This window comes from Serinus canaria, chromosome 2 (genome assembly GCF_022539315.1).
Source record: "Serinus canaria isolate serCan28SL12 chromosome 2, serCan2020, whole genome shotgun sequence".
Taxonomy (NCBI): Eukaryota; Metazoa; Chordata; class Aves; order Passeriformes; family Fringillidae; genus Serinus; species Serinus canaria.
In genome coordinates, this window is record NC_066315.1 from 77,312,291 (window position 1) to 77,334,970 (window position 22,680).

General features: G+C 40.2%; 1 protein-coding gene across 1 annotated transcript in view; it reads left to right on the plus strand.

Annotated features, from left to right (window-relative positions):
* The window catches only part of MYO10 (myosin X), a 162,900-nt gene that overhangs the window by 82,877 nt on the left and 57,343 nt on the right, over positions 1 to 22,680 (plus strand). Inside the window, exons 4-14 of the mRNA XM_030231269.2 lie at positions 6,765 to 6,952; positions 13,853 to 13,987; positions 14,991 to 15,115; positions 16,015 to 16,028; positions 16,152 to 16,236; positions 16,901 to 17,004; positions 19,177 to 19,306; positions 20,319 to 20,437; positions 21,152 to 21,298; positions 21,484 to 21,584; positions 21,806 to 21,872. Coding sequence (XP_030087129.1) covers positions 6,765 to 6,952; positions 13,853 to 13,987; positions 14,991 to 15,115; positions 16,015 to 16,028; positions 16,152 to 16,236; positions 16,901 to 17,004; positions 19,177 to 19,306; positions 20,319 to 20,437; positions 21,152 to 21,298; positions 21,484 to 21,584; positions 21,806 to 21,872 — 1,215 coding nt within the window. The remainder of the gene's footprint in view (positions 1 to 6,764; positions 6,953 to 13,852; positions 13,988 to 14,990; positions 15,116 to 16,014; positions 16,029 to 16,151; positions 16,237 to 16,900; positions 17,005 to 19,176; positions 19,307 to 20,318; positions 20,438 to 21,151; positions 21,299 to 21,483; positions 21,585 to 21,805; positions 21,873 to 22,680) is intronic.

Below are 22,680 nucleotides of genomic sequence, written 5' to 3' on the forward strand. Positions count from 1 at the left end.
TAAGAAAGAAGCTTTGCTTCAGACATGAGACAACTGGATTCTGTCCCTCTGAAATTAGCATGGGACTAGCTGAAAGAGAGGGTATGCTTACCACAGTGAGGATAAATCGAGATCCTACCATGAATGAGGGCATTAATTACCATCCTCTTTATGGCATACCATTGCCCCTTCTTCTGCCTCCCCTAAAAAGCGCACCAAAATGTGGCCCAGCCATCTTTCTCCTTTATTTGCTGATGTTTATGTGGTAGACTTTTGGTTGTCTTTGCCACAGAATAAACTCAACCCTGATTACCATCAATGCTTTCACCTGAGAGAACTCTGAACCACAAAGGCCACGGCTGCAGTGTGGAGCAAACTCTTCTGTTCCCAGGTTTTTCATCCTGACACCTTAAAATCTGGTGTTGAAAACATAACAAAGTTTGATGGCTATTTTGTGGTCTTTTAAAAGTTGCCTGCCACTGCATGTTCTGTGAAAACACTGGTTTTATTTGGTAAGGTTCCTGTAGCTGTGAGGATTTAAAGCTGTGTGAGATGCAGAGGTTGTGTGGAATAGTGATAAAAATCTTTTCCCATGCCTTTTGTAAAAGCAACATAGAAGTAGCTTTGAGGTGAGCCAGTGGTACTGCAGTTTAATTTGAAGTTTCCCATATATTAAGGGTAAGCCCACAAAGTAATGCTTGTGGAATAAATTGGCAGGTTAATACCAATACCCCATTTAAAAAAAACCCCAACTTTTACTTTTCAGACACAAAAACAGTTCCTTAAGAGACTCCAGAAAATTCAGGAGTTGTTCAAAAACAGCCCAGAAACATATTTTTTTGAGGCATCATTAAGTAAGCTTTTCTTTCGCTAATAACATGGATCTTTCATGCTTTAAAGAACAAAGGCTTCAATGTGCTCTCAAGGGAGTTGAACAAATTCCTGTTTCTCCATGTTAGTGTATGTATCTGTAATAAAACATCTTAATTTCTGTATTTGATCTATTCCAGTATCTGTAGTTCCAAGCTGTGAAGAATATTTTGATTTTTGGTGGTAGTAAGGAAATACAATGATAGAAAGAAATAGAGTAATGCAGTCTTCCTATGCCTGTTTTAATAATGCAAGCAGCTTCTGTTTCTGTTGAGATTGCTGATCAAAGATTTAGTTCAGGAGCAGCACATAATGTGCTTCAACAGAGTCCTCCAGTCTGCTTCTGCCTTCTCTCTCCCACTCTCCCTACAGGGAGATATGAGATACAGAAAGCCTAAGCCTGTGTCCTTCCCTGCTTCCCCCTTTTATTTATTTATTTATTTATTTATTTATTTATTTATTTATTTATTTATTTATTTATTTTTGGAAGCAGGAAGACTGGGGTGTCTCAGATGCTAGAAGTCTGTGAAGAACAGAGGGACACCTTGATGTGGAGAGTGAAAGGTCATGAGAAGGGCAATGTAGAATAAATTTAATGACCTTACACTGGAAAAGTGAGCTTGGGTAGAACACAGATATAAAGGATCCTCAGAAACAGAAAAGTTACTGTGGAGAAGTTTTGACATAAAAGGGAAGAAGTGCAAGGTGTATGGTTCCTGGATATGGAGCAAACCTGAAAGGATATACCCCAAAATTCTAAAAAGCATCTGTGAAGGGGAAAAGTTGAAAAGCAGGGTGGCTCTGGTGTATTCAGTATGTTTGTTTTATAGGACTAATGAGGTGGTCTTCCATTAGAGCAGTTTTCTTTTTCATTGCTTTTTCATGATAGAGAATCTGAGAAAAAAAAGTGAGGGGGAAATTTCTTACTCTACTTTTTTCTCTTTTAATCTGAAAGCCTTTTCTACATGGGGGGGAAGTAAGACATTTCAAACTGTATTTTTTTCCTACATTGCAAACTTTTTTCTTGTAATATTAAGTGTAAAATACACTAAAGTATATTTGGATCAATAAAAGCTTGAATGTCATTTAGATTTGTTTGGCATCAAATGAAAATAAATTGATTGTGTCTTTATTAAAAAAAACCCCACACTCTCATGTTAGATAGGACTACTCTGACTATATTAAGTTTTACTAGAGTACTTCTGTGGGTAACAGCAGACTTTGTCAACTCTTGTTAAAGAATAAATTGTTTTCCAGTGTTTGAAGAACTGTGGGATGATTTCAAGACAGAGGCTCAAAGCTAATTGCTATCAGAAGGCAACAAGCAAAACAAAAAGCTTTCAAAGAACTGATGAAAAATCTCTTCCTTTCTGAAGTACATCTTTAATTTTGGCTTGCCTTACTCCATGTCTAGCTGAGAAGATAGGATTGGAACTTCTAATTCTGAAAGTCCTTGTAGACAATCAGTAAACAATCTTGTTTACCCTTTTTGCTGAAAGGGGGAGCAGGAATGTCTGTGGTTTGTGATTGAAAGTGTTTTAGGAGATGAATTAACAATGTAAAATTCCAGTAAAAGTTTGAAAGTGCAAAAGGAACCCAGCCTTTAATACAGTAATCAAAGGGCTGCATTGGGATTCAGGCTGAGTAACTCAACTTTCATTTATTCTTTGGTTTAAATAAATATAGCCATGATCTGATAACAAGTTGTTGCTGGTTTAGTCTGTACCAAAGTAGTTCAAGTGTTTGTGTGTGATTCTGCGTGAAGCCTTGAGACAGTCATATATCAGGGAATAGTAAACTGCCCTGGTCATTGCCATGGATTTAAGGGGTCAGGCTTCTAGCAGGAGTTCTCACAGTATATCACTGAAAAAACTCTCAAACTATTTCAACTGGAAGTCTTCAGAACTCCCCTGTCTGCTTGCTAGTGCTCTGGCAGCATTTCTCCCATTCATAATTGCTTTGGAATGCTTTCATTAAAATAAGTAATTATTGACTTCCAGAATCAGATTAGAAACTGCAAAGAACAAAAAGAAAATTTAGACTACTGTCTTACAGGCAAAGTGAAAGTGTCATTCTTATGTGATCATTCCTTTTCTAAAATTTCACCTGCTTTGTGATGTTGGCATCATATATAATTTAGAGATCCTGCTTCTGATTGCTAACCCATTTAATTTGCCATATGCTGATGTCTGGTGCAGAAATGGTGCTCAGGAGACAACACACATCCACTGAGCTGTCCTGCATTTTCAGTTTAACCTGCTGCTAAGATGCTTGCATTTGCCAGACCAGAAGGTCTGCCCTGCTAGAAGGGGCTGTGTTGTGTGGCTGCTCAAGGTCTCCAAGGGAGGGCAAGTGGAGGAGCCTACAAGAAAGATCGAGAGGGACTTTTTACAGGGCCATGTACGGACAGGGCAAGGGGGAATGGCTTCAAACTGAAAGAGAGTATGTTTAGGTTAGATATTAGGAAGAAATCCTTGCTGTGAGAGTGGGGGCACTGGAACTGTTTGCCTAGAGAAGTTGTGGATGCCCCATCTCTGGATGGAGCACTGAGCAATCTGTTCTAGTGGAAGCTGTCCCTGCCCACGGCAGGGGTGTTGGAACTACATGGTCTTTGCTCTCCTTCCAGCCCAAGCCATTCTGTGATTCTATAAAATGGAGAATAGGTAGCATTTTTCATGGGAGTACATTTATCCTTCCCTCCTCCCCAAGGTCCCTAACTTTGGGGCTCCTTTAGCTGCCAGTCTAGGATCTACTCCTTTTAAAATATTGCTACTAGTAAGACCTTGTGATAGGTACTGGATGGGATAAGTAGTAAGCCTGGAAGTGATTTAGGAAATTATTCCTGCAGCCGCAGAATAATATCTTGCTGCACTGGAGTATCACAGAGGCACTTTACAAAGACTTCTGGAAGATTTGTCTTTTAACATGACCTTTTAAAATAATTGGAATAGTTTTTAATAACAAGTGCTGATTCAGTTTTTAATAACAGTGCTGATTCAGCCCATTGATACGTTGCTGAGCTACCTTGGGTGAAGGCAGAACCTTTGCTTGGGCCAGCTAACTCCTTAGTCCATGCAGACTAAGCTGGTTGTGGTTACTCCTGGGTCAGACTGTGACACCTGGTAGGTGATAAATGTAATACACTGCATCTGTGAAGAATATGCTTTTTTCATGATCTTGCCTTGGGATGAGGAAGTTGTTTTTGAAGTCCTGAGTTTGTTCTGTCATGTGCCATTATAATTTGGTGGCAGTTTGTGCATTTAACTTGTCCTGCAAAGAGATAGTACATTAGCTCTTAAAGCACCAGGAGACTGGAACCACAAAGCTGCATCTTTTTCAGTAGATAGAGACTGTGCTTCTTCATATTTTGCTGAAAGGAAAAGATAGAGAGAAGGAATTTTTTAAATAGTGACATGTATTAACCATTACTCAATGAGGTGATTTTTTCACCAGTTTGATTTCTGCTGTTCACTAGGTTTCTTTTATTGTTGTAATGCACTGCCCATTTGTCTATTATACCTTATTGAATTACAAGGCAATGAAGCCAGCTCACTTCATTTAACAAACTTTAATAATTCACAGTAATGACTAATATTCTGGAAGTCTTTTTGTCACTTAAAAAAAAATGTGCTTAAGTCATGTGAAAGACTGCCCCATTTTAAGTAAGTGTATGCAGAAGTGGACTGCTGTCACCTTTTCTGATATTTAAATATCAGAAGAGATATTTAAGCAAGATATTTAAATATCTTGCTTCTCTTCCAAATATTCTGATATTTGGAAGAGAAGCAAGAAAAGTCACAATGTGTAGCCCATGGTTATGCAGTTTTGCCAGTGCTTTATTGTGGAGTTATTGCTCTGTCAGGTACTTGCTCTTGCAGAAGCTATAGAGTGATTATTTACTTAGAAAGCTAGGTGGTATCATGTTTCATGGGGTTTTTTTTATTTACATATTTACCATGGCATCTGTTGTGATGATGTGCCTCAAGTTACTCTTTTCCAAAGACTTCAACCAGAGTTTAATAAGGGAAAGAGGAAGATCTTTAGCAGTCTCTTTTACTGGTCATACTTGCACTGCAGTCATGTAATTAAAAAAAGAAGCCTCTTAAAATTTTTCCCTGTGCAATCTGTGCTGAAATGTGTACCAAACAGAGGAAGTTTGTTTTCAGAGCCTTCCTTGTTACCTATTACTTATTTAAGAGTCCAAGAGGGGATGATCCCAGGAAATTAAGCTGTTGTCTCAGTGCTGTAATTGGCCGGCGATACGATCTCATGTTGAAATGGTATCTCTCTTCTAGATGAAATCTTCTGAGCTGTTGCAGAGCATGGGAGGGTGGGGGGCTGGTGTTACAAACCATACAGATTGAAAATTCACCAGTCTGTAAAAGGTGCTGGAGTTACAGTGAGGAGGAATATTCCCCTTACTGCTAATAAAATGGTCATGATTTCAAGGACACCACTGCAGTTCCCTTCGCAAAGGCTCAAAGCTGCAATTTGTGTCGGGCCTGATGGAGGGTGAACAGGTGGATAATGGGGGCTGTAACAGCAGGGTAACAGAGAAAGGAGAGCTGACACACAGCGATAATTGCATGTTAATTAAGGAGAAAAGGAGGGAGGCAGGTAGATGTGGGCTGTAAATGCTGCATAAAAGACTGATAGAGGGGAAAGGAAAGTATGGGGGAACTGATGGTCCCTTTGTCTTAGTGCATGCCCTGTGGTGTCTTAGAGAAGGAGGCTGCAGGGGGGGCACATGGGGCTGCCTTTCAGGAGTTTGCAAAATTCTGCTCCCTTTATCCACCCAGCTCTGATTAGGGTGCTGTGGAGGTGAAGAGAGCCCCAGTCCTGTTGTCAGCTTCACAGCTGGTTCCTGTCAGTGACGAGAGGGCTGACTGCTGGTGAGGCATCTGTCTGTACATGGGGGCTGTGTTAAAGGGCTGGAGCATGCCCAGCCTGGCTCTTCACCAGTCCAGAGCAGGGCTGCTGAAGCCAGGTGTCAGCTTCCTGCCTGTAACTGCAGAAAGGGCATTTAACAAAATGGAATTGGTATCGCAGAAGTAACACTGCACATGCTGTACAGTATGTCAATTAATTTCACATGCCCCAGAAACTCTGGAGATAGCATGCTTCATGTTATCTCCTACCTCACTAAATAGGATTTTATTAGAAAAATACATTGGAGCGGATAGAGGGTGAGGGAGAAAATGAACAGCATTGTGAACAGACTGTTGAAAATGATCAGGTTACCACAGCCTAATGAGTTAAGGCAATGGGAATGGGCATAAGCTCCTACCTGGGTGGTTTTGACTGATGTGCTCTCTAATTGCAGTGGGATAGAAATTAATGACTTGCCAGCTGCTCTTCTGCATCCAACTAATATTAAAAATGTTACAGAAACCCAGTGATTCTGGAGTATCTGCTGCTTCACACACTTTTCTTAGAGCCTGCTATTCTAAATATAATGGTCCTAGTGTCTACCATACTGCCTGATATTTCTGTTTTAAAAGTGAGTAGCAGAGAAGGACTTGGATACTCTACATGGAAATACAGACTTTTCCACCATTACTTTGGGCTCAGTCCAGTTTTTAGTAAGTCCAGCAAGTCCCTAAGGACACGAGAAGCAGCTGTAGGCCAGCGCTGATAGGCATTACCACGCAGCTGTAAGCAGCATTAAGGCAGGGATTTGTACAGTCAATAAGCTCAGTGTTTGTTGTAGGTGGGGTAAGCCTGAGAACATGACAGAGGTGGGAACAACTTTCACACTTTTGTTGCTTTTCTTGAAAGGAAGAAATCAGGGGAAATTGCTGGCCGCCTTTATCCAAAGGATTGTTATGGTTTTGCAAACACATATTTTTTGTCTGTCATTAGAGAAGAGTGTTGATTTGTGTGCTAACAGCTCTGGGGGTGCTGTGTGCTTGCAGACCTACATTGGTTCGATAGTGGCCTCCGTGAACCCCTACAAGAGCATCCCGGGGCTGTACGACCGCGCCGCCGTGGAGCGGTACAGCCAGCACCACCTGGGAGAGATCCCGCCCCACATCTTCGCCGTGGCCAACGAGTGCTACCGCTGCCTCTGGAAGCGCCAGGACAACCAGTGTATCCTCATCAGGTGAGTGCTGCCTGCGGCTGCTCTGCGTACCCCTGGAGGTGAGATGTGGCATTCACTTTTTCTGAGAAATCCCTTTGGCCAGGATTTTTCTCCTGGGAAGCTGAGAAGCCTCAGAGAAAAAGGAAAACAAATTCTTAGCTCATTTGCTTCTCCTGTGTTGTGCTCACATGTGGAATGTGTTTGGAGATTGTTTATCCAACAGGTGATTGTTTCATTAGTTTCTGCTGTGGGTTGTTTGCACTCTTTGGCCAGTCAGAGTCAAGCTGTGTCGGGACTCTGGAAAGAGTCACAAGTTTTCTTTTATTATCTTTTTAGCCTTCTGTAAGTATCCTTTCTGTATTCTTTAGTAGTTTAGTTTAGTATTCTTTTATAAAATATAGTATCATAAAATAATAAATTAGCCTTCTAATGCCCCATTGGGGTACCCCACAAATACAGCAGTGAGCCTTTCAAGGTGGTTTGGGAGCATGGCTGTGGGCCACGTGGGGAGAACTCCAAAAGAAAGCAGGCTTATTAAACAGCATGGTTTCAAGAGAGTTCTGAACTTGTTTTGTGTCATTCTGTGCGCCTCTAATAAAACGTTAATTTTTTTTTTTTTTTAATGCCTCTTACAATTAGAGTTAGTGAAAAAATTCTGGTGAATTTTTTGGGCATTTTTTTGGTCTTCATGCATCAAATGTTACCCTAAGTGTTTTTCCACCAGTTCAAACATCTCTGTGCAGCTCAGTAGTTTGTCACCACTAGACCCTAATTCCCATATAGAGAGGAAAAGAAAAAATTACTCTACCAGTTCTTGAGATATGCAGTAAATAAGAATAGCAAAAGAGAAACCCCTCTACATTTCAGCCACTTAATTCTGCCTGATTAATCTTCCTTGCTTAATCTTGTTGTGCTTTAATTTAATGGTGGTTTAATAGCTTCCCGTTTGAACCACTGTGTTGCTGGTATTCAGGATCTGGCTGGGGCCAAGTGCGCGTTTGGGAGCAGTTGGCATTTCAATGGCTTTTCACTGCTTTCAGCTCCTCCTTCCTTCTGGCTCCAGGAGAGCTGAAAATGCAGCCAGCTCTTTTCCCATTCCCTGGCCTGCCAGCTCAGCTGTGCTGGCTCACGCACAGGCAGGGAGACCAAAGTCTGGCCCTCCAGATAGGGAGGAGCAGGTCACTGCAGCATGGCCCCGGCCACCGGGCTCTGACAGGGAGTGATGCTCAGAGGGGTAGAAGACCTTGTGTTTCCCCTCCCTCTCCTCTCTTGCCCTCACAACATTTTTGTGATTAGGCCTACTTGCTGTCGCCTTCCTGCACCACAAAGTTACAGGTGTAGAGCTCTTCAGGCACGAGCTGACATGATTTTGGCTGTCTCCCTTCTCCCCAGGAGTCCTTGTGGTGGCTGTAGGACTGACTGCAGCACGGGGCAGACGGTGGGACAGAGAGGGGATGAGCCACAGTGAGAGCAGCGCCTTTGGCAATAGGCAGTTTCTACTGACATTTCAGATTGTGGGCCAGGTTGCAAGGCTTCATGGATAAGAGAGGGATTTGGTGTATGTAGCTCAGCACCCAGGCTGTTGTTAGAAATGTGGATTAGCTGCAACACAGCCAGGCCTGCCTTGCAACTTTCTGCAGGCTCTCAGGTCACAGAGCCCACCTGCCCTCACCTCTGGGCAGGTTCTGCTTTGCAGTGACACAAAGCTGAAGAGTGTGTTTTTTCAGCTTTCTCTAATTGTATATCTCCTTCTTATTACTTAATACATAGTTCTATACATATAAAGATGAGCTCAGGTAAGAGTCCAAGCAAAAATAAAATTCACAGAGATCTTTGCATGTGACAATAGCTAGCATGGAGTCACGATTTTGTGTTTTATTGGCAGGCAGTTACTTGTGAGCAGCCTGTGTACACAAATTTAGAGACCAAAACAATTTCTGGTGGCCATTGGTATTTTTGCCATTTTGTACTAGTCTCAGTATTTTACCTTTCATTCCAATTCCTCACAAGCTGCCAAGAGGAAAGGAGGTTATGTCCTAAAATGGACATAAGCAGAAGTGCTTGATGTTCCAGGGGAGTCTTCAGCACTTTCTGCTCTGTAAATCACGTGCTTTGGTACAGATAAGCTATAATATAGAGAAGTTTTGTATTAGGAATCCCTTTTTAAATTGTTTACTGTGGTCATGGATTGAAACAGTGATTTGTGTGAGTTCTCTGTTTCAGATAAATGGCACAATACAACCGTATAAAGGTGTCTTGTTACTGCAGAAATTGAGGAAATGTGCAATTTAAATTTAAAAAATTGATCTGCTTTCCTGAAAGAGCATTAGCTGCTCTATCTGTAAAGGACTCAGAATAGGATTTTTTTTTTTAAATTACTGAAGGTTTCCATGGCCTTCCTACAGCTTAGGAAAATCCCTTTTGTCACATTATCTAGTTTAGGGCATAGGAAGTTTAGGTATAACAGTGTGCTTGGCAAATTCAGCATCCTGGTCATTCCTGCATCTTTTACTGGTGTAGAATTAGACATTCTAACATGTAACAAGTCACTGTATTATCACTGTAACTTTTTTCTTCATTACTACTGGCATTTGAAAAAGAAAGTGGAGCTCTTTAGTGTTTGAATTCAGACAAATATTCTGGTCTTGCATTTAATGTAAGAGATAATGAAGCGGAAAATTCTGTTCCATCTTGAAAACACTGTAGTTAAAATAAGAGAATTCTTCACATTTTGATAGGCAGTTTGAGCTGCTCCTGACCTTGGGATCTCAGCTTTCTTTGGCAAATTGTAACAGTCCCACCAAGGAAGGCGCTTGGAACGTTTTCTGATGATCCTCTGGACTTGAAGTGCCCCCTGCTGGCCCCCAGAATTAGCTCAGCTTTGGTTTGCAGCTGCTGTCTTCAGGCTTTGGGTTCAAAAACCTGTGAAAAATATTAATATTAGGATATTTTTCTGTCTGGAGTAGGGTGAGAGGGTGAATTGCAGAACACGAATTAGAAAAACTCAGAATATCATTTAAATGTGAGACCATTTTTCCTGTATAACCATCCAGGCCAGGGGTGAAAAGGAAGGAAATACAGAAGAGATGATAAATTGAATCACCCAGAGATGCTTATTTATTGATGTGTGTAAGAGGCATTAATTCATGATAATTCTGCATAAAAAGGACTTAGCAGCCTAAGATGTCAACAAAACAACACACTGAAAAGGCAATAGCTTTAGGTTTGCTTTGGTTTAGGTTGGGTTTTGTTTTTTTTTTTTTTCCTGCTCTGTTTAAGGTGATCTAGTCTGTGCAGAAGCAAACACATGCTCTTCTTTCAGATAAAATTGCAATTGATCCACATCAGAGCACTCCCAAGGAAGTGTAAAGGGAGCCACAACTATTGCTCTGTATGACATTCAAGTCAGTGCCATGAGTGGAAATCACTGTCTGATATCAGTTTGTTGTCTCTGTTATTATTATCTCATGGCCTGAAACTTTTTGTTATCATTTTTCAGCTTGAAAATCAATATGAAACAAATCTTTTATATGGGACCCAGACCTGTGATGGGTGTGGTGTCCTTGTGAGACTGATACACCAAAGTTCAGATGTGCATTTGATAAAGTACATTTTCTGAAGGGGCCTTTATTGTCTGTGTGTATCTGTCTTGGGGTTTTAAAGGCAGCAGGCTGTAAGGCCCCAGAAACCTCACTTGATGGGACTCCTGTTGATGTACTCAGACACACTGGAGAAGTACTGAGAAGATGTTCTCAAGGGAGTCAAAACAACAAAAAACTTCACTGGCAACTTTAGAAGATCAGAGAACTTTTGCAAAGGTTTAGAGCCTTCCATCAACACAAAACACTTCTCAAAGCATTAACTTAGCCCTTCTCTGCTCATCCAGTTTTAAGTTACACAAAGCTCCAAGAAGAGGGAATTAGAGGAAAATTACAAGTATAGCTATCACTCTTAAAGGCTATACTATCAGCTGATCACTCCAGTGGTGTTCAGCTGACAGAAATTCCAAGAGGAGGTGGGGTCAAGACGTGTTGGCCTCCTGACTCAGTTCAAGTACCCTTTGGCCTTCCTGGGCCCTTCCCCTATGTGGGGCTTCTGGTCATCTGGCCCTCAGGAGCTGGTTTAGGGCTTCCAGAGGTGCTCCTGGAGCAGTGCCTTTGGTGTGTCGGTGATCAGCAGCCACTACAGACTGTTCTGCTGTCTCTTACCCAGACAGAACAGGGAAATGATTTCGTGTTGCCTCCTTCAGAATGAGGAGTCTCTCTCGGTGACCCCTTTCTATGCTGTGGCAGTCATGAGTCCAGGCTGCTGTGCCCTTAGCCCTGCGTAGAACAAGTCATGGAGAAAGTCTAAAGATCTCCTAAGTGGGGGCCTTCTGGCCTGCTGTCAGACTTAATATGTTCACAGTCCTGAATGTAGTGATGTGGAACAAGCTGGGCACTTAAACTCATGGGCTGGAAAGGTTGCACTAAAAAATTCACCCTTTTACTGACCTTGTAGGCAAAAGCTTTCTAAGCACTCTGAAAGATTGATCCCATTTAACTGTAAAAGTGAATAGAATGGAGTGGTTGCTACTAAATGAGTAGAGAACATTGTGTAAATCCATCCTTTGGACTTCGTGGAACTGATGGTAGTTCAGAGGAAAATTTTAAAAAGTGATAAAAAGTATAAAATGGGAAATGGCTAATGGAGACAGGCACCTTGAATTTGTGGCACTAACTATCACGTCATGCACAGCAAAAAGAGTGCCAGGATGAATTGTTGCTTTCTTCTTTCACCATGAGAACTGAGAGGTATCAATCGAAACTAATGGAGGTGGATCTGAAGAAAATAGACCACTTGCTTTTTAAGGAAGTGTGGCTAGAAACTCATAGAAGATAAGTATATTGAGGGTTACAAGACATGTAAAAACCAGATTTAGATCAAGAAGCCTCTGAAAAGTGAATAACTGGAAGCTGGAAGAGCACAGAAGGGAAATAATCTATGTCTTCCATGGGCATGTCCCATTGGCAACTGTCAAAATAGGACACTGGGCAGGTTCAGAGTCAAACCAGTTCTGAGTCTCCCCTGTTCTGAGAAAAAAACAAGAGCATGTAATTATACATAATGCCAGCTGTACCAGAGAGAGATGCAGGAATATTTTTCCATTGACTTGGAATATCTCACTTGTAGAGTGGCTCTCAGTTACAGTGGGGTAACTTTCAGCTTCCATAGAACTACAGATTCTGCAGATCGAGGGACAGTGGGTGGGGGCAGAGGAAGGATGGTATCAATGAAAGAGGTGATGGCCTCAATGTCACCCTGTGCCTGCTGCTGAGCTATATGCATGGCTTAGAAGGAGAGAATTAGGCAGGAGGAGGTGTGTATCACTTGATGATTTATTGCACTAGACAAGAATAATGCAAGGGTTTGTGAAGCTCTCTCACAACTACTAGTAAAAATGGTTTTTTATGGTGGATATTGAATGCAGGAATATTAAGTGTTTCTTCTTGGGCAGAAGAGATAAGTGAAAAGAGAAAGGGAAGGAATACTGAAAAGGCCAGACGTCAACGGGAAAATTACATAAAAAACGTCAATGGTAAAATTGCATAAAAAACACTACAGAATTTGTTTGATGTGGTATGAATATAATGGATGAATCACACTTGCTGAAACATATTGGCATTTATGAGGATGTCTCATTATATTTCCTGAATGTCTCTTCACTAATTTTATTGTTGACATTCATTTGCAGGAAAATGTCATGCTGTATTTATGGGCGGTGCCTTTCTTCCTTGCATTTTACTAGAAAGCTTCATTATACTTTGTTGTAACCTAAAATCAGTGGGGTCATTATTCAGCAATGGCACAACAAAAGGCTGTCATATTATCTAGGCTTGCTCCCCATGCCCAGTTGTGTTCCATCAAAGTTCCCACTTGCTACAATGGAGAAGGTGAAGTAAGACCAAAATGTACCCTCTTTCTTTGGGAGTAAACTGGAATTAGGTACACCTTAATGAGGAGCTCGGCCACAGCTCGGCCACAATGCTATTACTGCAAATGAAGAGTGAGTAAACTAGACAAACTTTCCCTGCAAGTTATATTTCTTAATAGCTCACAGTGTTTGTTAAGGCTACATAATTGAAGGGAAAGGGTACTGAGGAAATGAGCCACATCTAAACTTTCCCTTTTTAGAGTGTTGGTTTTGAAGAGAAACTGATTATATTGCCTTCTGTTTGTATCAGCAGGGTTGCTTATTAATAATTTGTTTATAAAATGTCAATTTAGCATTATCAAAGAACTTTGTTCTCCTGTGGGTGGTGGTGAGAGGTTTTATATCTCTGATGGTAATGAGAGGTGGAAATTGGATATTTTGAACTCACACGAATCTGGTTGGTTTCAGCAGGTATATAAAAAGTTTGTTTAAAGAGTATGTAGCTCGCTAAGAATTTCAGTATTAACTATACCAGTAGCCTTTATTTGTTAGAATGTTCATTGGTGTCTCTAACTTTCTTCTCCTCCCAGCAGGGCTCCTTCATTAGCTAGATTGCTGCAATGCATACCAAACTTTCCCATATAATTCTTAGTTTGGTCATTATCTCTTTACCATGTCTTTGTTGTGAGTTTGTTTTAACCTGATGGTGGGAAGTGTTGGATAATTGTTTGCATTCAGAGAGCTCTTTTTGCCTCCTAGGTGTGTGTGTGTATGCAGTCAGTGCCTTGAAATGCTGTCTGGGCAGTTATAAAGCTTAAGGACAGCTTGTGTTTTTCCCTGGATGTCATATTCAGGAAGTGTAATTGGGTGCTCTGGCTTCATTTGACCATCACTTCTAATCACCCCAGTCTTCCTGACCTACAGTAATGTAGAGTTTGGGTGGCTAGCCAGAGGGCTCCTTCACTGGCCACTGGGACTGTGCAAACCATTTTCTCCTCTTCTTTCAGTGGCGAAAGTGGCGCTGGTAAGACGGAGAGCACTAAGCTGATTCTCAAGTTCTTGTCTGCAATGAGCCAACATTCACTGGAGCTGTCCTCCAGAGAGAAGACCTCCTGTGTGGAGCAAGCTATTCTTGAGAGCAGGTATTGGATCTTTCAATACATGGGTATTCTTTTCAGAAGACATAAACCTTGACATTGAAATAAGATCTTGCAATGAAATCAAATATGTGTGCGTGTTTTCTGAACAGTGAAATGTGTACTGGAGAAAGGGAAGTACTCCATTAAACAAAATTGCCTGGCTTCTCTAGAGAATTGTGAGCACAGTGGTATTTCTTAGTGAAGCAAAAATACACAGAGTTTTGAAATGGGTGAAGCTTTAATGGTGGCTTTCATTTTTGTTTGGGATTGAATTCAGATAATCAGAGTAATGGAAATGGGTGATGGTAGGGAGATACCTTTGGTTCAGTTTGTGTAGCCTGAGGACACGGTAGAACAAGATACAGCATGGTGAGGATAAAGTGCTCAAGCAGTAAAAGCGTGCTGAGGAAAGGGAGGATAAAGAGAGGTGATAAGAGAGATGAGTAAATGCATCAGATAAATTGGACACAATCTGTGCAAGCAAAAATGAAATCTTGGTGTTGACGTGAAATTACATGGTTCTAAACTATTTGAAAACAAAAGCAATTTGAGATGCTATTACTTTTGTTTATCTTGCTTCATCTCTGCTCTACGTGCTGTATCTTGATGTAGTTATTTTTTTTAATTTCCCTAGGACAAGGACTCCTTGCATCTATCTAGCAATTTGCATGTGCTGAGATTTCTTATTTCTATCACTTGAGTACTGCAATGAGAATCGTGTGCATCTTTTGAGCAATTACAAAAGAAGTAGGAAGTAACAGTTACTACTCTGAGGCTGCAGAATGGTTCAGTGTGATTTATCTTCCTGTTGCATGAATACTTTCATCTTCTGCTAGAAAGCTGAGATGCCCTTTGCTAAATGGAGGATAATGCTGGGATGTAGGCTGCTGCTGAGTAGAGTGTCAGAGGGGAGCTTGTCAGAATGCTGTTCCTTTCACCAGCTCCATGTGAAGTTGTTGGCATGCTGATCACATGTTAACACTCCTGTCGTTCTCTGTCTTCACAGTCCAATTATGGAAGCGTTTGGCAATGCAAAGACTGTTTACAACAACAACTCAAGTCGCTTTGGGAAGTTTATTCAGCTGAACATCTGTCAGAAAGGGAACATTCAGGGAGGAAGAATTATGGATTGTATCCTCATTTGGTGATTTGACCCCTGTTTGTGGGAAGCGCCCGTGTACCTCTGTGATGGAGGATTGAGGGAGAGCTGGCTTGCCTTTGTCTGTGCTTTCACCCCATCCTGAAATACACACAGTTAAATTGATCTGGTGTAGGTGGGCAGGGGAAGCAGCAACACCAAATTCACACATGCACCCATGCTTTTGTGGTGGCGTGGGGTGTTTGTACTCTTGGAGGAGCAGCACTTGGAATTGCTGCCCCTAACGTGACATGGCTCGCGTGCATTTCCCATGCAATGAGCTAAAACAGCCTGAGTCCTGGGGAATAATTTGAGTTGCCAGCCATTTCCCTCATTACTGTATCCAAAGATAAGCTGCTTACTTCTCTGGAAAAGTACTTGAAAGAGCAGAGCTGCTCAAATTCTGCAGTGTGAGTCTGGGTGGGTTAAATCCTCGGATTTGTCCTGCATTTGGCAAAATCAGCCTATGAGCCACTTCCACCAGAGCAGCAGAGGTGTGGGCATGAGGAATATTCCAAGGAGATCCTACCTGCTGTTTTAAACATAAACTATGTTTTCAGTGGGGAAAATGTAATTCTTGACGTTGTTTCCAAGATTTACGAAAAAAAAAAGCAGATGTTATTTAAAATTCAGAATCTGGCAAGTCCAGTTTTGATGGGCTGGAAGAGAAGGTGTTGATACACTGATATTAGAACTGCTACAATATTATCATTGTTGCTACTTTATTTGTCTCGTTGTAGGTGTATTGTATGAAACAGGCTTAGCATGTTTTAAGAAAAGACCATGATAGTCTTCCTATTGTCTCAAATGAAAGAAGGAAGATTATAAAAAGCTTCTGCATTAATTGATTTTTACTTTATTCCTTGACTGAAGCTTTTCTTTCTGGCTCCAGATTTATTGGAAAAAGTAAGTTGATGTTTGCTTTTGCTTAGTTAATTGTGTTTGATTAAATTTTTGTCTAAAACTGTGGATAGAAAATTTGTCTTCAAAAATGATCACTTAAGTGGAAACTATTTTTTACTTTGACAGAATCGTGTAGTAAGACAAAACCCCGGGGAAAGAAATTATCATATATTCTATGCTCTGCTGGCAGGGATAGAAGAGAGAGAGAAAGGTGAGTGGCAAAGCACAAGTCACACCACTGCAGTGGTTTTCTGCTAGCAGTCAGCAGTGGTGACAGCAGTGGAGAATTTAACTGCAGAAACCCACTAACCCAAGCTGAGAAAATATTATTTATTGAGCTGGGATTCAGTGAGTGTGAATTTGAGGCAACTTGATCAAGGAACCTGCTTAGCTGAAGAATGTCACTGAGCTGATGGTAGTTTTCCTCCCAGCTTCTGCTGTGGCCTTGGGAAAATTACTTGGGGACAAACATGGCTCATTGTGTTCAAACTGAATATTTTTGCTGGTACTAAATAACTCCACGGCAACAAAGATAAATAATTCTGGTTGCTCTAATCCTTTCTCATAAAGAATAAATCCACTGAACAAAAGAAATGACATTTGTATACGTGCAAAATTGCCTAAAGCTGTTTCAGCATCTCCCTGTGGGCCTGCTGTCTTTGCATGCTAAAAAGTAGAGTTAACTCTATTATGCAGCTAAATAAAACAAAACCCAGCAAAATAACCCCCCATCTGATTTTAGTATAAAACCTTGTCTTGTGCATTGTCATAATTTCTGAGCAAATGAATTGTGAACTGCTTAAGTCTGACATAGTGACCTGTGGAGTTCTTCTGTTTTGGTACTCCTTTTCACTCACCCTGTTTTCTCCCATTAGATGCTTTTTACCTATCTGCACCTGAGAACTACCACTACCTGAACCAGTCTGGATGTACAGTGGATAAGACAATCAGTGACAAAGATTCTTTCAAGGAAGTCATTGTGAGTTGCTTCCCTAGTTCTTTTGCTTTAAAAGTGCTGGAAGTTCAGGTGTGTGGGGCCCATTGACAGAGCAGGGTACAAAGCCTTCCTGTGCTTTCTTTCCTCCATGTGCAGCTTTCTCAGTGAGGCATTAATCTTACAGGGACTTATACTTTCTCACAGTGCTTCACTTACATTTTCAGCATGCCTTTATCTTTCTTCCAGTATTTCATTTTTACTCTGTTGTTTCAAAGTGTGCTGTAATTTAGCAAAATGCTTATGTTTTGAAATGAAAAAAATATCTGGTGGGAAGTCAGTAAAACTTTTGCATGCCTTTGCCTTTCCCTGCATTGTTTTATATTACAGATATATATGCATATACATACATACATATATATATATATATATATATATATATATATATATATATATATATGCACACACACATATATATACATACATACATACATATATATATATGTATATTACTGGTTTTCAATCTGAAAGTTTTGCCCAATTCATGTGGCATCTACTGGGTGGAGTCTGCAGTACAGCACACAGAGAGCAAAGCACCTGTAACTTTTTAAGTTGCAGCTGGAAAATGCAGTATGGAGTATGTGTGGAGTATTATATGGAGTAACTTACACAATAGAGTTATAAAAACATAAACATGTTTAAAAACCTGGGTCACCCTCTCTGAATGGCTTTATGTTCTCACCTCCACAGCAATTAGTCCATACTAACCACGCTAATTGGGTATTGTAGCACTGAGGTGATGTGTGTTAGATTTTAAAAATCAGATAAAACACTTGGTTTTATGCCCTTCACCAAACTGTTTTTTCTTAGCTATGTTAATCTTTTTGCCAAACTGATGAACTAATGTCTAGTGGATGCAGCAGATTTTTTCAGTGTAAAAATCCCTCATCTTGTATGGCAGAAGGAAGTGTTGGAAACGTTGGTAAATTACTAATATTGTAGTCACATGCTGGAGTTGATTATCATGACATTTAATTTGTGCTAATCATCCCAGGCTAGGCAGACCATGAAATGAGCTGGCCGGGTGATTGCCTGCTGCCTGTAGCATGGGCAGGCTGGGAGTGGGGCTGGCAGGCTGCATTCCCAGAGCAGGAGGTTGGCAGAAACCCCCCAGCTCACCCTCACCTGCCTTTTCATGTTAAAGTCATCTCCTTTTCCTGATTTTATTGCAGTGTAAGTCTTGGAAATGTTACTGAAGGGAAGCTTTTGTATAAGAGACAGGAAAGAGCAGCACAGTGCACAGGGAGATGAACTTGTAGTGCTGCTTCCCTTTAGTTGTGAGAGGTCTTCTTTACCAAATAAACCTTCAGCCATTATCTCTACCCAGCTTTGAATTGTGGGATGAGTCTGAGGCTTTTCCATTTGTAATGGATGATTTATGAAAGATAAAATGTGTCATCTGTCAAAAACCTGCAGTGACTATAACATGATGAGTCTGACTATCGGGGCACAAAACAGTGATCTGGTCTCAGACAGGATTATATTACACCCAAATTTGGAAAGTTTGGTCATTTCAAGAGGCTTACAGTTATCCCTTCTGTGTCAAAGGAAAGCATGTGTTCCTCTTGTTTTAGTGTTTCTTTTAATATTTTACTATTTGCTCTTCTCCTCATTTATGTAGTTGAGCCTTGATTGTTGCCATATTGTTTATTCATAAATTCAATACTTTTTATATAGATACCTTTCTTTTTCAGTTTGACTGGAAGTTGTCAGACCACATTGGTAAGGTGCATGTTTGGGCACAAAAGTGATCAAATCTTGCATGCTGCTGAGTTTTCTCCCCCATGCCTTGTTACCTACAAGGCCAGTAGGCAAATTTTGGTAAAAACATGCAGGAGGTAATCAATTAATAATTCAAATTATATTAATTGCATCTGATGCCCAACTCAGCGAGTTGTTCCAATATTTATATGATTTTAATGATGAATTTGAAAGCAAATTACAACATCATTACCGCATCAAAATGAAATTTCTTAAAAGCAGAGCAATGCTTACATGTTCCAAGATGTCCCAGTGATGCCTTAGAGTGTATTCAGTTTGGGATGAAACCAAAGGAATGGACTCGAGCCAGCTCTCTTTAAGTCCTGACTTGCTTTCCTAAGGCCTCCCATTTTTGAGTCTGTGCATGTTGTTGAAGAAGCTTACATGTCATTCCAGACTGCAATGGAAGTGATGGAGTTCAGCAGGGAGGAAGTACGAGAAGTTCTGAGGCTGTTGGCTGGCATTTTGCATCTGGGAAATGTTGAGTTCATCACTGCTGGAGGGGCACAAGTGTCCTTTAAAACAGGTGAGAAGGCTGTGCATCCCAATCCAAATGTTCTTTGGGGTTCTGAAAGCCTTATTTGTATATCTGAACATAGCAAGGACAAGGAGTGAAAGGGTTTTACTGATTTTTAACATCTGTAAATGTTGATTAAAATGTTACTTTGGGAGGATGGGGTTTGACAGATAGGACAAAGTAGTCTGCTGCTGGATGCTAGGTCTTAATTTGGGAAGACCTTGGGCACATACTTATTCCATTAACAGTAATGAAATTCTACTTGAATCTAATTCCTTCTTTGAAATATTCTCAAGCTGATAAAACATAAGTGCTCAAAAACATTCCCAAGATCTCCACTGAAAGTATCTTTTTTTAGGGCTTTTAGTATTTCAATTACATATCTGAAAGAATGTGTTGGTATGTCTAAAGACTGAGCTGGTGGGCATTTAAAATGTTTAAGTATGGCATTAGAGACTAGAATTATGTACTGTTCTATATACCACATTATAGCAAAACTGAAGATTAAATTATGCATGGAAGAAAAATGTCATTGGTTAATCCTCATCATCCCAAGGAAAATGGAAACACATTCATGTGGACAAAGAGTCAATTAATGTTAGTGTCTGGAAAAATGTGTTAGTAGATTGTTTGAGTTCTTGACATGTAGCATTAAGAGGAAAATAAATATTCGTGACTCACTTGTGATGTAATTCTACTATTAATTTCCTTGAGTTGCACATATTTATGCCTTTTCATGAGCAGCAAAACATTATCCTAGAATTTTTTGTGTTTTCATCTCTAATCCCTGTCATTTCAGGAATGTCTTAAATGGTGGTGGCGGTTGTAGTAGTAATAATAATGATAATGATAATGATAATGATAATGATAATGATAATGATAATGATAATAATAATAATAATAATAATAATAATAATAATAATAATAATAATAATAATAATAATAATAGTAAAAAACCAAATTGGTTTCATAGCTTTATATATTTAAGGACATATTTGTGTTTGTCTTTCTCTTTTGCCAGCCCTGGGTCGATCTGCTGAGTTACTGGGGTTGGACTCCACACAGCTGACAGAAGCATTGACTCAGAGGTCAATGATTCTCAGGGGAGAAGAAATCCTAACACCTCTTAGTATACAACAGGTAAAGGCATCTCAATTTTGACATGTTTTTAGGGTCTTTGAAAGATGTCTTATTCTTCAAGTCTAGAGAAATCACTGATCACTCAAGAACAGAAGCTTAGCTCATGCATCAGAGTTTTAATCAAAAGTATTACACAGGTTTTTTGGGAAGGGTATAATCTCTTCAGATCCCATCCTATAATTCTGGCCAGGGCTTGTAGCTTATCCCTTGTTATTTTTATGAACTCTGATTACTTCCCATTTTTTTTTTCAAATTCTAAACATGTAGGCTGATGTTTTTTTTCACTATGGACACTTGAGTCAGGGGGATGTTTTCTCAAAATTTTCAGGAGAAATATTTTTATAATTTACAAGAAGAGAATTAGAAATAGGTATGCATAACATTGTTTCCCTCTAGAAAAGCATGAACTCTAAGGTATTGTTTCCTACACTTCTCTTTCCTTCCTCCACACCTGAAGTTTATAATTACCTAGTTTTTTTAATTCTTTAGCCCTGAAATGTAATTATAAGGCCACATTTTAAAGTACAACTGTTTTAAGTTAAACTGTTAAAGCTCAACTCATGATGCCTTGATTTGCTGCCAGGCTACATAGGAATAGGGAGCTGCTTGCATTATGCATTGTTCTGTGCTGTGCTAAGGACACTGACCAGCAGAATCTTGTCAGTTCTCAGTCCTGGAGTGGTTGATGTGTTGTCCATTCCCTCTTTAATGCAGGCAATAGACAGCAGAGATTCTATGGCTATGGCACTTTATTCTCAGTGTTTTGCATGGGTCATTAAGAAAATCAATAGCAGAATCAGGAGCAAGGAAGACTTCAAGACTATTGGAATTTTGGACATATTTGGATTTGAAAACTTTGAGGTAGGTTTCAAAAGCTTATTCAAATGGATTGTCTGATATTTATGCTTTATTTATTTATGCTTTACATATCTTTATCATCTTCTTTGGGACTTGATTTTAAGCATGGTTTTACCTAACCCATTCCCTTGCTTGCAAAATAAAATACTTGAAGTGTATGCGTTTTTGAAAATTTCTTGTCTCTTTAGGTAAACCGTTTTGAGCAGTTCAATATTAACTATGCAAATGAGAAGCTTCAGGAGTACTTCAACAAGCACATCTTTTCCTTGGAGCAACTGGAATACAGCAGGTAAGAGAGGGAGGAGAAATCTGAAAGAATTTTGACAATATCATGTTGACTTGAAGTCTTAGTTTGTAGCTACCTTAGCTTCCTTTGAAAGTCTCTTTCTGGAGCTGTGTATTTATAAAAGTAAGCTGATTTTACTGTAAAATGCAAGATAAATAAACTAGCTTCTCCTAGTTCTACAGCTAAAATAATTTCAATTAAAAGGCCCACTTTATTTTCCTTAGGGAAGGACTAATTTGGGAAGATATTGACTGGACAGACAATGGAGAGTGCTTGGATCTTATTGAAAAGGTAAGAAAGAATTTGATACTGTTACCTATTTTTAGTTTTTTGTTCTGAGGTAACGTGTCTTTAAAACATTTGTCAATGCAAAGAACAAGTGAAGAAGGTGGTGGATCTTGCATGTTTAAATATCAAACTTTTAATCAAATCATTTTCATGTATGGCTATGTTAAGGATTATATAGTGAGCTCTTTTCCTTGCAGCAATTTTTCTCCATGTGATGATATAAAAAGGCAGTATTTGGATATGATTAGAAAGATGCACGTGATCAATGCTCTCTCTTGCCATCAGTGCAGGGCAGGCTGTGTGTAATCTCCATGGCAGGGTGTGTGACTGCAGGAGTTCAGACTGGCACAGAAGCGAGTGACAGTGGGCAGGGGATCCGGCAGGCAGGACGTGACTGCAGTCAGGGCAGGGTGGCTTTTCAGGAGCTGCTCTGAGCCCTTGGCAAGTGGCTTATTAAAGTGTGCACCTGGACAACTGTGTTTTCCTGACAGGCTGTTATCAACCTGGAGCTGGCTGGACACATTAATTAACTGTGGGGTAGCTTGCTTTGTTTACCACCTCTTCTAGCATGAGAAGTGGGGAACATCAAAGGAGATCACACAGAGGCATATGTGAAGCAAAGGGAGGTTGTGCTTCACCCAGGGTGAAGTTAAACTGTGTGTCTTGCTCTGCCTCTGGGCACTGTGCGTGCTAAAAGTTTGCATTGGTTCAACACCTGGGTGGATAATTCATATGAAAGAAACTTTTTTGAAAGGCTGTTTTACACAAACTCCTCAGACTTCTGATCATTGGAGATCTTGGAGGCTGGGGA